General features: G+C 51.4%; 1 protein-coding gene and 1 long non-coding RNA gene across 2 annotated transcripts in view; one reads left to right on the forward strand and one right to left on the reverse strand.

Moving 5' to 3' along the window:
• CD9 (CD9 molecule) overlaps positions 1–8426 on the reverse strand; it is a 34756-nt gene extending 26330 nt beyond the window's left edge. The window contains exon 1 of the mRNA XM_086714258.1: positions 8219–8426. Coding sequence (XP_086570384.1) covers positions 8219–8284 — 66 coding nt within the window. The 5' untranslated portion in view covers positions 8285–8426. The remainder of the gene's footprint in view (positions 1–8218) is intronic.
• LOC147579373 (uncharacterized) overlaps positions 1–15756 on the forward strand; it is a 270292-nt gene that overhangs the window by 212491 nt on the left and 42045 nt on the right. The window lies entirely within an intron of this gene.

Consider the following 15756-nt stretch of genomic DNA (forward strand, 5'->3'; position numbering starts at 1 on the left):
CTGCTGGCCTCTGGCCCAAGAGTGGCGTCCACACCCTTGCTGCACTGGCCAGAAAATCTGTGTGGACACAAGCACTGCTCTGGGAAACAGATTCCCCGCAGTAACTTGGCATGTTTTCTTCTTATCCCAACTTCGCTACTGTCACAAACCTGGCAAGTGCAGACACTGTTAGATCTGCCCAGTGGCCACCGTCCTTGCATCCCCTATAGGAATGGCACCAAGGTGAGGCCCAGAACCTCTGCCCTTTCCCCACAGCACCATCCTGCCAGCAAAGGGCACGAGAGGGCATGACCGCAGGCCTGTGTTGCAGCCCCAGCCATGGGGTCCTGAGAGGCACCAGCCACATGAGGATAATGCCAGCTTCCCATACTGATGGTCCCTCCCCAGCACCGGATGAGAATCTAATTCCTATCTGAAATAAGCTTTCTGGGTCTCTTAAGGGTTATGTGTCTTAGGGACTCAGAGCTATAATATAGGGGGGGGCAAGGGAAAGCAGGGGATGTGGAGATGTTCCCAGGCTTGCAGAAAGGAGGCTTTAGAAAGCCTGAGCATAATAGTAACAGATTTAAATGTGCAGCCCCGTACTGCAAGAAGCAACGTGAAGCATTCATACTGCGTGGGGGAGAGCAGGAGACCGTCTTAGTGGGAAGGGTTTCTTGGGTCTGGACTGTGCATTCTGCTCCAGGAGCAGAGCTGCTGTAGGGGGTGAGGAGGCCTGCCACCCACCGGAGGGGGACACCGATGTGAGCTGTGTGTACAATCACTCACCTAGGCGGGAAGAGGTGATTTTGATTTGAACATATAAATAGCTATGTCTGAGTCCATTTGGGCTGCTATGACCAAATACCATCGACAGGGTGTCTTAACAAGAAATTATTGCTCACAGTTCTGGAGGCTGGGAACTCTGAGATCAAGGTACCAACAGACTTGGGGTCTGGTGAGGAGTTGCTTCCTGGTTCACAGAGGGCTGTCTTCTTGCTATAATCTCACATGGTAGAAGGAAGGAGGATGCTTTCTGGGGCCTCTTCTTTTTTTTTTTTTTAAATTTTTTTTTTTTCAACGTTTTATTTATTTTTGGGACAGAGAGAGACAGAGCATGAACGGGGGAGGGGCAGAGAGAGAGGGAGACACAGAATGGGAAACAGGCTCCAGGCTCTGAGCCATCAGCCCAGAGCCTGACGCGGGGCTCGAACTCACAGACCGCGAGATCGTGACCTGGCTGAAGTCGGACGCTTAACCGACTGCGCCACCCAGGCGCCCCATGGGGCCTCTTCTTTTATAAGAGCACCAATCCTATTCATGAGAGTGAGTCAATCACCCTGAAAGCCCCTACCTCCAAATACCATCATGCTGGGTTTTATAACTTAACATATACATTTTGGGGCGGGGGGGAACACCTTCCAGTGTATAGCAAACTATCTTTTAAAAACACCAAACTTCTGGGGCGCCTGGGTGGCGCAGTCGGTTAAGCGTCCGACTTCAGCCAGGTCACGATCTCGCGGTCCGTGAGTTCGAGCCCCGTGTCAGGCTCTGGGCTGATGGCTCAGAGCCTGGAGCCTGTTTCCGATTCTGTGTTTCCCTCTCTCTCTGCCCCTTCCCCGTTCATGCTCTGTCTCTCTCTGTCCCAAAAAATAAATAAACGTTGAAAAAAAAATTAAAAAAAAAAAAAAAAACACCAAACTTCTGTTGACTTGGAAAGCAATGCGTTCACAATTAAGTAGGGGTTTGCTGATCTTTTCATTTAAAGTTTTAATAAATCAATTTTATCATTTATCATGCTATTGATTTGATCAATGTAGGTTTAAAGATAAAACCGGAGTGTTATATAGAAATTTGTTTTGAATTCAGTGAAACTGTCTGATTTACTTGATTGTATTTTTGAAGCCCTGGTCAAGGATTTGCTGCTACGATCCATGTGTTGTGCTGTTTTTACACTTGGACACTGACATGTAGCTCATGCTGGGAACAGAAGCAAGGGACTGTGTCCTGAGCACAGGAGGCGAGGGCTTGGTAGAAGTCATGGGCCATTGGCCTGCCCGGCCTGAGAGGTGTTCAGTGGAACCTGGAATCTACGTTGAACATAATAGAAACAGGATTAAGCTTTGGAGGGTTTCTTTTCTAACAGCACCAGCAAGAGTCACTGTTTCAGCTCCCCTGCACAATGCCTGCCAAGAGGATTGAACACGCAGGATCTTTAAAACCCAGATTTCTGATTTTTCTCCAAGTCAATAGTCCCCAAACCTCTCCACCTAGGGATCTTTGCTACAATCAAATGAATCCAGTCCCCTCTCCAAGTCAGAGGGCTTCACCCTCCTCTGCTATTCAGCCAGACTGAGTATCATCTCCTCAGGAGTCCAAATCCCCAAATGATCCCCCAGAGATACCCCTCCCTTTCCAAAGTCCTCAAGGGCAAGGCCAGGGAAGGTTGGCTGATTTTAGTCTCCATTGGGTGGGAAGGAGGAAGGGGGAAAGACAGAACTCAGTTCTTCCTAAACAAATACAAATCACCCAAGCTATGGGAAACCTAACCCAAGAAGCAAAACTTGGCTAGAAGCTCATAAAGTTGGATTCTTCATGTGGACTAGAAATACAGAACACTCATTAAATTAATCGAGAGTCAAAGCCACTCCCTGGGCAATGATTAAGCTGAGAGTCAGAGCAAGTATGGGTGGGGAGGCTAGCTCTCCAGTCTACACTGTTGTTGATCATCAGGGAACTTAGCCTTTCTCAAATCACCCCCAATTCCCCCACATAGTCCTTGGGCAACCCACTACTCATGGCTGAAACAAGGGATTCAGAATAGAGAAGAGGTTGCTTGGAAAATAAGAGAGAAAAACTAAAATGAGGTGTTCATAACCTAAGGTCCATTGGCCTCCAGAAAAAAAAGCAAAAACAGAAACAAAACAAAACAACGACAAAAAGGCCTAACATTTTTCTGGAGGCCGGTCCTACTGATTTTGTGGGATTCCCTAAAAATCTGGTTAAGGTCCATGAATCTAGGACGATAGCACACAGTACTTACAAACTATCCAGAACCAAGTACTTTTTTGGGGTGGTGGTTGGGGGTCGGGGAAATTGGAATTACGGGTGGATGTAATTGTTATAAAATTATCTCATCTGGAGGCAGGATGCTGCTTTCCACAGCTGGATGCCATCACTTGATGGAAAATGAAAATGTCCCTGGACCAGCACGACTTTTTCCACAGAATGAAACAGGCAAGTGATCTGCAGTCAGACTTCAAAAACATAAATTTTAAAAGTGTATTATTGAGATCAGCTCTTCTGGTCTCCTGAATTCCCCGTAGTTGAGAGCACGGGGCCAACAGGCCCTTCCCTAGGTTTTCAGAACCCTAAAACAATGAAGTCATCACCCTCCTGTATGGAAGAGATGGAAAGGTGGTTTCTGCAGGGCTTTGGTTGAAAAGACCTGTGGAAGGAAGTCCCACTGACTCCCACCTGGGGAGGGGGGATCACAGAAAATAAACACGCAGCTCCTCAAACTTCACTGTCTTCTCCCCAGCTGGACACAGTTCTATTGAGAACATCCAGCTACCAAGGAGACAACAGGTTACAGGAGCCACGATGACCCATGACCTGCGGTCCCTTATCCTTGCAGCCGGGTGCACCCAGGAAAGAACTGTCAAGGCTGTGTTCTTTAGAAGAAAAGGTGCTTTGGCAAGTTCAAGGTGTATTATTAAGTTGCAGACTGTGTGACCAAAAGCCACACCTCCTTATAAAATTGAATCGAACCGGAAAACAAACACGGGACACACAGCTCTGCGTCTAACAGGGAAGATTCACGTGTAATACCAAAGGGTGTGAGAGCACTGACTTGTGAGGTTTGAAACCACAGATGCCTCATTTGGCAGAGTTAAGTGCTCTGGCAGGGATGGCCCTCCGTGGGGCTGCTTATCAAAGTGGATCCAAATTCAGGTCTTAACCAGCAACCTCTTCCTTGGAGTACAAAAGAGTAAGGTCTGGAACGGTGCCATGGGGCACTTTGAAAGCGAAGGGGGAGAGAGAGACAGACAAAGAGAGAGAGTGAGCATGTGTGTATGTGTGTGTGTGTGTGTGTGTGTGTGTAGAGGAATCCCCTTCCCCACAAATCAGGAGTCAGGTCTTTGTTGTTGACAACCAATGCAGGGAAAAGTGCGGGGAAAGCCATCAAGATTCTGGGCAGGGGACAAAGGGAGAAGTCCTATTTTCCTTAGCAGATGCAGACACCTGGCCTCAACTCACCTCTCCCCAAACCTGCCAGCCTCAGTACAAACACAGCCAGCTTTCCCAGAGCTCTGGCTGTCTGCGTGCCAAAGTTGGGGAGCCATTTTAGGGAACAGTCCTAGCTGCTTGCTCGGCCCCACGCTGAAGGTCAACAGCTTCTGGGGGAATTGGCAAGTTGGGTGGGAAGGGCTTCTGCCACCGCCACCCGCCTAGGTCCATACCCCTCCCTGACCCCGAAGCCTGATGTCTTAGGGTTCCTGTGCTGTGTAGTTTATTTTCAGAAGTGGGGTGCCGCCCCATAATCAAACGTGTAGCCACACATAAAATGGAGTGGGTGTCCCAAAGCGGGAATCATTGAGGCGGGGTGGATCATGAGGCTGGCAGTGATGCAAGAAGAGAAGGAAAGGAAGGGGGGGGGGGGGAATGTGTGTGGATTTTGAATGTGGATTCCTGCCTATGTCCCTGGTTTCAATTTCCACACTTCTTGCTTAGGGAAGTGCTCCCACCCTCCCCACTGCTTCCATCTACCTCCAACAGAGGAGCAACCACAGCTGGAGTAAACAGAAAGTTAAGGCTACTATGCCAAGTGCAGCACATACATTCTCTCATTTTGCCTACAACAACGCCATGGGGTAGACGCTGGCTCCATCTGGTGATGGGGAGACTGAACCCAGAGTGGTGCGCTGGTCAGTGGGCAGGACTACCACAAATGGCGAGGGCGAGGAAAAAAGAGAGCCCCCAAACATAGGGACCCCATCCAGGGCAAGAGAGGGGAAAATGTGAGGTTAACAGGAAAGAGACCAAGAATCAGGCCCCAGAGGTAAAGACCCAAATGAAGCCAGGCTCCGAGGACAAGCCTTCATAGCCACTGCACATGTCCATCCCCCAACTCTGATTTTGATTTTGGGTTGTGTGGGGAAGTCCTATTGCTGTAGGTACTCGGGGTGGGGCCAGGCTCATAGACTGAGCTGAAGGGATTTCTGTGACCATTTGTTTCAACCCATCATCAGTTCCTCAGATGAGGAAACTGAGTTCTGGAGCACAAAAGCAACCTCCCCTAGGTTTCAAAGTGACATGAGGACAAAGCTAGACTTTCAAAGTGACATGAGGACAAAGCTAGAGACCCAGGTCCCTGTCCAGGTTCCCACTGTTTTTTTGGGGGGGGGAGGTGGGTGGGTAGGTAGGGCGGTCTGGAGGAAATACAGAAACACTGAAACAGAGCCAAGAAGTTAGCGTTGTGAGGGTGCTGGATGAACAGGGTGCTTGGTCTGGCAGTAAGCACTGAAGGCCCCACTTGGGGAGGGCAGGGGTGCAGGCTCAGCTGTCACTGAGGGTTCCCCAGGGCTGAAGGCAGGGCCAGGGAAGAGGTGTACCCTCTCCCCACCCTCCTAAGCCCACTGCCACTGAGGTGGGCTTTTCTCTGGGTCCCTGCGAGGCTACCCCTCTCAGCATCCTTTGTTCAGGAGGTGCTGGTGGCTCCTGGCCTCACAACTCCTATTTTTCAAGGCCCGTATCAGATCCCAAATGCTAAGTTTATAAATCTCTGGTCTCAAAAAAAGGTACCTGGTAACTGGGTACCTTTCATCCCAGGTAACTGGGATGAAAAGTACATTGGGCTTTAGGCCAACCAGACCTGCCTTCAAACTTACTTCTCGTGCTATCCTGCTACATGACCCTGGATAAGTCATTTAACTTCTCTGGGGACTCTTTTCCTGGTCATCAGTACAATGGGGATGATGCTTCCTGCTCTGGCTAGATCATGAGACTTGGAAAGGGCCTTTGCAGGCTGCACAAGTGGATCCTGATACCCCTTTATTCCATCATCTCTACAGGGCCCTTGATACACTACTGAACAATAGTTAATTCAGGAGAACGTAGCTAACCCCCCTACACCAGCTCATTTGCCAGGTCCCCTTGTTGGTTTCATGATGGAGACAGAAGAGGATGGGACTCAAGTAAGGGACACAAGGGTTGTGGTATTGGTTCGGTCTCTGTGATCCTGGGCCAATCATCCCTCTCTGGTTCTCTGCTTCTTCATTATGAATACTAGGGCCAGACTGGATGATCACTAGAGCCCTTCCTAATTCTGGACCCAAACATTCCCAGAGTGAGTCATTTCTGTTTCAGATGACATAGCTGATCAGCAGCACCTAGCCCAGGCCAGGGCAGCTCTGACTGTGGGTGGGGTGGTAGGCTGGAGACAATAAGAGACAGCAGATCCCAGAGGAGCCCTGGAGCCTCCCATCAGGCTCCTGCATGTGCTACAGGGCAGACTTGGGGTATGAAGGCCCATGGTAGTCTGTGGTTCCTTCCCAGCCTGAAACCCTGATGCAGCCTAGGCAGATAGCTGAGGACTAACCAACAGACGGGCGGGGCGGGAGGGGGGCGGTGTGTGTGGCGGAGGTTGTGCTGGGGAGGAAAACTCCCCAAAGGACAAGGGTGGGGTGGGGTGGGGCGGGGCTAACCCGCCTTCTCACATTCTTTTCTGGTGCCAGCGGTTGGGGAGAGGAGGAAGCCAAGCCTGGGAGCTAGCTGGCAGCCTGGCTGCTGGGGGCTGGTGGGAACACCGGGAGGAAGTAATGCCCACCACCAGGAGGTCTCCCTAAAACAGGCCAAGTGTTGGGCAGGGGCACATCTATGTGCCATCCTCACTAGAACATGTGTTAGGTATGGTAACTCCTGCAAGGGCAAGAGTCAGCTCCGGGGAGAGGATTAAAATCTCAAGAGGTTTGTCCCAAGGTTCCTGGGGACCCCAGTGACCAGCTCCAGGGGAATAAGTACAGTATATTTTTTTGTTACAAGGCTCTGGTGGCATGGCTGTTTCTACAGCCATCTCTCGAGTGGCCTAAGGGCTGCCTTTCCAAATCCCTTTCTGACTGCAAAGGAGCAAATATTGCCCATCTGTGTGCAAGGGATGTAGTCCTCAGACTATTCCTTGCCTCTTTTCTGTCTCTGGGTGGTCTCTTAATCCTCCAAGAGAAAGTGTGGAGGGGACATCCCCTTTTCTGCTGCTTCCCTCTGGCATTCCATTTGCAGAAAAGCTGAGTGTGGCCAGCAGTGGGAGTCAGGTAGCTTCCTGGCCTGGTGTCCTCTCCAGGTGAACTTCCACTCTCCGTGGCCCCGCCTTGCCACTGGGTGGGCTGGCATGGGGGCGTAGGCGAGGCCGGAGGCCCTGGGCTGGCAGTGGGCGGCAGGCACCTGATCTTCCCCCGGAAATGGAGAAACACTGGACTAAAAGCGCCAACAGGCATCTGCCCCTCCTCTCCCCAACTCTCCCAGAGTTCTCTCCAGTTCAGATACTTATCGCCTTTGAAAAAAAAAAAAAATCAAGACAAGCTAGTCTTTCAGGTAGTTTCGAGACAGTTTGGACTTTCTCACGGTGGCGGCTCAGAATCAAGCCCGCAGGTACCTCCTCGAGGGTGGACGGGGTCCTAGTCCTCCCTCCCTCTCCCTTTCCAGTGTAAAAGTGTCAACAGCTCCAGGCTGAGCTCTCCCCGCGCCGCTGAAGTCCTCAGTGCATCCCCCCTCCTCGAGGCCCCTGCCACTTGTGAGACCCCACCCAGATCACGAACTGTACTGCCCGCCACAGTCCTCCTTGACCATGGCCCCAAGTTCCCAGAAGAGGGGTGCTCCGTTTCTCTCTGCCGTCTTCCCCCTCCTGCACTCGGAGGAGTTTGGGGTGGGAACAGACACAAACCCCACCCCAAACCCTCGGCGAAAGAAAGGGCTGGGGCCGGTCTCCGCGCCCCAGCTCGCTAGGGCCCCCCGCGTCCCCCTGCCAGCTCGGCTTCGGAGGAGTCTTCTATGATCGTGCCCGCCCAGCTCGTCCCCGGACCCCGTCGAGGAGCCAGCTGGCGACCGCAGTGCCTTTTCTCTTCCCGCCCGGAGTCCACCCGGCGCGGGCAGCGCCAGTTACCGGCACTTCCGACCGCGGACGGGGTTCCCGGGACGAACAGGTGGCCCCGCAGAGGAGCGCGCGGCAGTCGCACTCACTCACCCAGAAGATGAAATTAAATCCGAAGAGCAGGTATTTGATACACTTGGTGCCTCCTTTGACCGGCATCGTGCGGGCTAGACGGGCCTGGACCGGGCGGTGAGGGACTGGGGGGACGCGCGGCCGGGACGAGCGGCACCAGGCTTCGGACCGAGGTGTCGGCGGCTGCGGGCTGGCCTCCGGGCTGCACTTTTAAAAAGTGCCACTCCTTACTGCGCGCGAGGGCTGCGGTGCGCATGTGCCGTGGACCCCGCCCCCGGCCGACCCCGCCCCTGGCCCCACCTGCCCCGCCAATGCCGGCCGGCCGGCTACTGCCCAGGTTCCGCGGAGTCCGGCTCAGCAGTCCCGCACTCTCATTTCTCCTCCCGCCTCCCGCACGGCCCTCTTCCCCCCTAATCGGCCATACCCTCCTTCCCGCCACAGACCTCCCGCTTTCCTCTCAACCGTCCAGGGATCACTCCAGACTGACACCGTCCCCCCCTCCCCCTCCCCCCCCCCCCCCCCCCCCCCCCCCCCCGCCGCTTTTACCTAGGAGTTCTATGAGGCCTCGCCCTTCGCCCTTCGGTTCTCGCTTTGTTGATTCTGGGCTTCCTGCCTGAGTCCTCTTTGGGGAGATTTTCCTCGGGTCGTTGGGGTAGAGTCCCCTTGCCCGCAGAATGAGGGCTCTTCTTGCTCAGGGCTCCCCTTGAAGAGAAGCTGCCTGGCTTTATTTCTCCTTGAGGTGGCTCCTTGCAAACTTGCATTTGGAGTACACTTACTTGGCACATCATGCGGAGTAGGAGGAATTAGAAGCTGGCAATCCAGGTGGGAAGAGAGGTTGGAGGCTTATGGGAGTAATTTTCAAATATAATCACCGAATGGTAATATGGCTGAGAATCGGGTGGTCCTGGAGTGCTTCCTGGCCTTGAGGTTTAAATGCCCTGAGAGGAGGAGAGTTTGTAGCCAGGCTTCTGTTCTTGCCTCTACTCCATATCACCCTCTGTCTTGCCCTTTGGCCTCGGGATGCTGAGTTCTGAGCCTGTTTCTCCTCCACCCAAAAACTTTCAAAAACTTTTCCCCATTCAATGGCCCAAGTTGAAATTCCCCATACTGCATCAGCTCCTTGTGCTGAACACTGCTCTACCTGGAACACACTGCCCCATTCACTCCTCACCTCTGCCTGGCCTTGCATGTGGTGTGTGCCCTCTGGTTGGCTGGCCCTGCCCTCTTCAGATGTAGACACTCTGAGGCTCCTCTAACATTCCTTTCCTGTTTCTCACTAAAGGACGAGGAGAGTCTTTTCAAGTCCCAAAAACCCCTTTATTTAAGTTTTTCAAAACGAATTATTGTTTGCAAAAGCAAGAAACATCAGAAAATACCAACAAGCAAAAAAAGAATATAACTCAATTTCACCCACTAGAAACAGAGGGGGTCAGCACTTTGTAGCTCTTATCTTGCTGTTTATTATCACTGTCATATTTGGCTCATTGATTCATTCATTCAAAACATTCTTCAGTGTCTATTTATAAGGGGGCTCATTAGGGGCAGGGGCTGGGTGTCCACTGGTGGAGGGATTCAGGCATCCAGACAATGAGGGAGAGTGCTATTTGGGTGTCATAGCTCTGAACAGATTGGTAAGTAATGCTGCAGAACCACAGGGAAAGTTGTAATCACTGGAGAACATTGGGCAAAGCCTGGAGCTGGGGCTGTCTGGGGTCTGGGCTGGAGCTCACGGTTGGGGAAGGTACGTGGGAGGTGAAGGTGGAGACCCAGCTGGGGTGAGGTGAAAGGGAGCCTCCCCTCCGCACTTTGCACCCTGAGGTAAGGGGTCGCCCACTGAAGGGTTCAGGCAGGGAATGGGTTCCATCTGTTGTGTGATTTAGGTTGATGGCTACCTGTATTTTAGGCAGCTGGGTGGGGGAGGGCAGGAGGTACAGGATTTTGGCCCCTTGAAGTTAAGGGCTATTGTTTGTGCAGACCTTGGCTCAGAGCTTTGGGGGATTATGTGGAAGGTGACAGGTGACAAGTTGTTGTATGGGGTGGGGGGGCCCTGCAACTGGGTAGTGTGAGGGGAGCATGGGACACAAAAGGTGAGGTGAGGTGAGAACATATGGAGAGCAGTTAGGAGGCTCTAGAATAGTTCAGGTGAGAGACAAAGAGAAATGGATGGGGGGGGGCGGGGGGCGGCGGGGAGGGGCTGGAGAGTGCAAGCAAAACCAGAAGAGGGGACAGTGTGTGTGTGTGTGTGTGTGTGTGTGTGTGTGTGTGTGTGTGTGTTAAGGGGGGGGCGCGTGGTGAGGAGAGATTCCAGCCAGAACAGCAAGAGACAGATTATGGAGGATCCATGCACGGGTTCTAGTGCTTCTCAGGAGCCCACTATGCCTTGGACTGCACTGTATACTGAGATGGAGGGAGCTCTGATCCTCACGGAAGAATCTCCATGCAGGGCAGGTAAGTGTGAGCTCAGGGAATCTTGGCTCAGGGGAGATGTGGTCTAGGAACAAGGGGCGACACAGGGTGCATCCCCAAGCCTGCTAGAGTCAGGAGAGGCTTCTCAGTGCAGGGAACACAGCAGCAGCTGACTTTGGGAGGCGGGGTGGAGAGAATTCCAGGCCTAGGGAACTGTATATGCAAAGGCACAGAGCAGGAAACTACAGGAGGCTGGCTGCTCTGGGGAAACTGCCACTAGTGGATGAGAAGGAGAAGGAAGGATGAACAGGAAGGAGGAGCCAGGAAAACAGGGCTCCCTACAGTTTACACAGCACCAAGAGCAGTCAAGTGGAGGAATTTTGGTAATGCTCTACCTCAGTCACTCACCGTAATCTAGTGTCCACTGAGGATGATTGGGGCAGGGCAGTATGTGGGGGTGGTAAAGAAAACAATGTCCCATTGTGTTGCTCTCAGGCAGAGGCTACCTATCTAGGGAGAACTGGTCTAACGAAAGAAGATTTTATCTTTTTATATTCTTCTCTCCTCGCCTCCCCTCACCCCAACCTGTTCACAAGCAAAGGTGGGAGGAGTTCAGTAAATATTTAAGCTTATAGTAGAAATTACTTCCTAGGGTAATGTGCATATTGAATGAGGTAATCCACTAGGAGGGCCTGGTACAGTGCCTGCCACACAAGTGCTCAAGAAATGTTATCTATTGTTACTATTACTATTATTATTTATACTCAAGAAACAACGGAGGGGGGCATAGTTAAGCTCCCAATTACAATCAAGGGGGTCCTTATCATGTGAGTGTGGAGACAGATCTGAATTCTTCATCTGAACTTTTGGTTTATTTTGGACAAGTCCCTTCCTCTCTCTGGGCCTCAAGTTCCGCACCTGTAGGAACATTTTGGATTAGGAGATGGCGGGGCTCCTGCATTGTGACATGCTATGATGCAACAAGCCTCTGGGCCAAAGTGTGTTTATTACACACAGTTCTACAGGCAACCAGGAAAAGCAGAGATGGAAAAAATATGGTTTGCTTTAGCTGAAAGGGGAAAATCTGGGTAAGCCCCTGAGTCAGAGATCACATGGAGGCAGAGAGGGCTTCCAGCCTTTGTGGCGCTGGGAGTGGGAAACTTTTCCTCCCTTCCCTCAGGGCATCCTGTTTCTGGAAAAACTCAGATTCAGGCTGAAGGTCCGCTTTGGCTTTTGTGCGCCCCCTGGTGTTAAGATTGGAAGCCTCAGGGGCGAGGCGAGTTAATGAACCCACCACACCCAACTCCAGCTGTGGGTCGCAACAGGCAGGACCCACAATCTCTGTCCACTAACGCCCTCCTGGCCGCCAGGATCACACCAGTGATCATTCTGTGGCTTGTTTTCTCCCTGATGCTGCTGTAGCATTTCACGCTGCTGACCATCCCTTCTTTCTGGACATTTCTCCCTTGGTGTTCCTGGTGCTGTACCATCTTGGTTCACTCCCTTCACTTCTAGAAACTTCTTTCCTGCTCCTCTTACTAAGCTCAAATGCCACCATTTCATGAAGTCTTCCTTGAACATCCCAGTCTTTCCCTCCGTGGATTACCTTGTTTGAATCTTCCTCACGTGTGACTCATTGACCTTTATCATGTTCTCTTGTGGGTACACATTTTGGTGGTGAGCTTCTCTAAAGGATGATTAATTCACTTGATTAATTTCTGGGTTCTCCATAGCTCCCAGTCCCTTGGTGGGCCATCCAGGTCCTCTGGACACGTGTGTGGAAAAACTGCAGAGGACTGGTTTTTCTCAGGCTTTAGTCCTCTGCCCTCTGCTCCCCTCTAGACTCTCTCTGAATACTCACCTCCCTCACCATTTCTCTTTTGAGCTGACCTCTCCCTAAACTCGTCATGATATCCAAGGGCCTGTTGGGCATTTCTACTTTAATGGCCCCTCACATCCTAATCCCCCAAATCTGTGAAGATGTCACCTTACACGTCAGAGGGCATTTTGCACACATGATTAACTTAGGGATCTTGAGGTGGATTACGCTGGTGAGTCAGGTGTGATCATGAGAGTCCTTACGAGAAAAGACAGGAGGGTCAGAGTCACAAAAGGAGATGTGAAGGTGGAAGCAGAGGTCTGAGTGGCGTGGGGCCATGTGCCAAGGGACACAGGTAGCTGACAACAGCAAGGAAGCCAATTCTCCCATATAGCGGCCAGAAGGAACAGCTCACTTTAGATTTCAGGCCTTAATGTGTTACAGAAGCAAGAGGAATCTCAAAATTAACATCCAGATCAGAATTCATGACCTCGAGGGCCTCCCTGCACTGGAAGCCTTTCTCCTCACCCTCTCATCTGTCAGCCCGGAAGTTCATGTCACCTGTGACTGCTTGTCCCTCCAGTCCCACACCTGCTTAAAGAATGTGGTGCTTGCTTCTGGGTGTCTCTCATGCCACTGCTGGCAGTTACCACAGAGGCTGTCCAATTTAGAGATACGGAAGCAAGGGTAAGGCAGGAGATAGTGATTTGTGGCAAAGATCAGGCCTCAGGCCTTCTGCCTCCAGCTCCGAGGGGGTTTCTCAGCCTTCATTCCTCCTGCCTCCTGTGGGCCATGCCCTCAAAGCTCTTCCTCAACCCAACAACCATCCCACCCTCCTCCAACCCCTTGTCTTCGCCTATCCAGTCTGCACACATTGCTTGACTGGCCTTGTGCTGTCACTGGGCTTGGGCTGCTCCACGCCTATGCCCACCTTCTTTCCATTGCATTAAACACACACACGGTCAATGGGAGACCACCCATGAAGATGCCATGGAGAGTTGGCTGTGAAGAGTTGGATGAGGAATGAGAGCTCACAGGCCAGAGAACACCATTCTTTTATTTTTAAAAAATGTTTGTTTACTTTTAGAGAATGCAAGGGAGGGAAGGTCAGAGAGAGAGAGAGAGAGAGAGAGAGAGAGAGAGCGCTACCTGGGTCTCGATCCCATGAACTGTGGGATCACTTGAGCCGAAATGAAGAGGCAGATGCTTAACTGACTGAGCCACCCATTCGCCCCAGAGAGAACACCATTCTAAAATCCCTTTCAGGATGTCTCTTTCTTGAAGCTTGCATTCTGTGGCAGGCACTCCTGCCTTGTCCCCTGCCCCTGGCACAGCCCTGCCAGCCTTCTCTCCATTTGGAGCAATGGAGCACTCACTTGGCATTTCCAGTTTGTAGCCTCCACTCCCACTACCCCAGCTTGGCAAAGCAAGTCGTATTTCTCAGGATCTGTCCTCTTTAAAAGACTGGGAGGCGGGGAGGGGTTGTAAGTAATGGATATTTAATCAACTTTTGTCATACTCCTAAAGCTTTGCTTTGCTCTTCCCTACTCATTTTTCCTGCTTGAAAACCTCCCAACTGCCCCTGCGTCTACACTGTTTTCCTCGGCACTGTCACTTTCTAACAGAATGGGGACTTTTCTTAGTGTGTGTACTGTCACTGTCTGCCTCCACCTGCTGGAAGGAATATAAGCTCCAGCAGAGTGGGGAGTTTGGACTGTCCTGTTCGCAGACGTGTCCCAAGTGCCTTGAACAGTGCCTGACACACAGCAGGTACTTGGGAAATATTTATTTATTGAACGTCTGAAAAGCTAATGTTCCAATTCTGAAATCATCACTAAGGCCCTGGGCCCTCTTAACTGAAACTTACAATTCTGATATTTATAATTCTCTTAGGATCCGTGCTCACTCCTGCATCTATGCCTGAGCTCCCACCTCCTGTGTCCTCAGCTGGGACATCCTCCTCTCTTCCCTTGTGTGCAGCTGACACGGCTTGAGGCCAATGGGGCCTCCACCTTCCCCAGTACCCTTGGTCACTGCAGGCTGCTCTGACCACCGCGCCCCCCGCCCCCCCCCCCCCCCCCCGCCACACCTCAGTACTCTTGTAGCAGCTTTCTTCTGAATCACCCACTAGACTTGTTCAGACATTGTCCCAGATGGGAATATCACATTTCATGAGTCTTTAAGAAAAATCTCCCAACCAGATTATCAGCTCCTGTGGTACCCACTGTAGGTGCTCTACAGATACTCAGTGAAAAACGGTCCAAAGAATAACTCTTAGATGGGCACATGTGATGTGCCAGGTGCTGTTCTACCTGCTATAGAAACTCATTTAGCCCACAAATAGCCTTCTGGGTCAATAGTCTTATTACCTCCCCTTTACAAATGGGTAAACTGAGGTACAAGGAGGTTAATTAACTTGCTAGGAAGCAGCAAAGCCAGGATTTGAACTCCCATGGACCAGCATCAGAGACCAGTGGATGTGTTAACACTTTTTGCCTTTGATCGTGGCAGAGGGTGAAGGGGCTGCAGGTGACGCCCCAAGGGCTGGCCCATCCCGAAGGTGCCTCTGAGCAAGCTGACTCTCTGAGTCTTAGGGGCTGACCACAGGTGAAATTTGCACCTTGGCTGGCCTCTGCTAGCTTCTGTCTTTCTGAGCCTCCCTTTCCACAGGTGTGGAGCTGGGCGATTTACTGCTTTTCCTCTGCCATGCGGAGTGAAGATGACTGCTGACTTCTGTTCTGGGTGGTAGTTCTGGATTCAGGAGAAGGGTCAGAGGCTGGACACAGGCTCCTCCCAGAGGAGGTGTGTGTGTGTGTGTGTGTGTGTGTGTGTGTAAGACCTGGGACCCTAGTGTGTGTGGGTTCGGGCAGATATGGGCAGGTGTAATACACTTAAGGTAAGCCTAGGGGTAAGAAGCTGTCACTACTGTCTGCCTGGGGCCTGTGAGAAGGTTTGCGAGAGGGAGAATATTGCCACAGGGTCATTGCCTGAAGATCGATAAAGTCTGGACCCCCCTGCACAATGCAGGAGGTTATCTGGCCTATGCTGATGTCTGTCACCCATTTCCCCACTTCTAGAACCTGATGTGCTCTAGACATTTTGCTCTACTTTTCTTTTTTTCTTACTCTCTTTCTTGATAGCCTTTTAAAGTCCGGAATAACTCTAGGGTTACAGAAAAGTTGTAAAAATAGTACAGCTTCCCCCTAATGTTAACATCTTATGTTACCATGGGATGTTTGTCCAAACTAAGAAGTTAACACTGGTACAGTACTATTAACTGAACAGATTTTATTCGGATTTCATCAGTTTTTCCACTCATGTCCATTTCCTGTTC

The sequence above is a fragment of the Puma concolor genome, chromosome B4 (genome assembly GCF_028749965.1).
Source record: "Puma concolor isolate L17-30 chromosome B4, mPumCon1.1.hap2, whole genome shotgun sequence".
Lineage (NCBI taxonomy): Eukaryota > Metazoa > Chordata > Mammalia > Carnivora > Felidae > Puma > Puma concolor.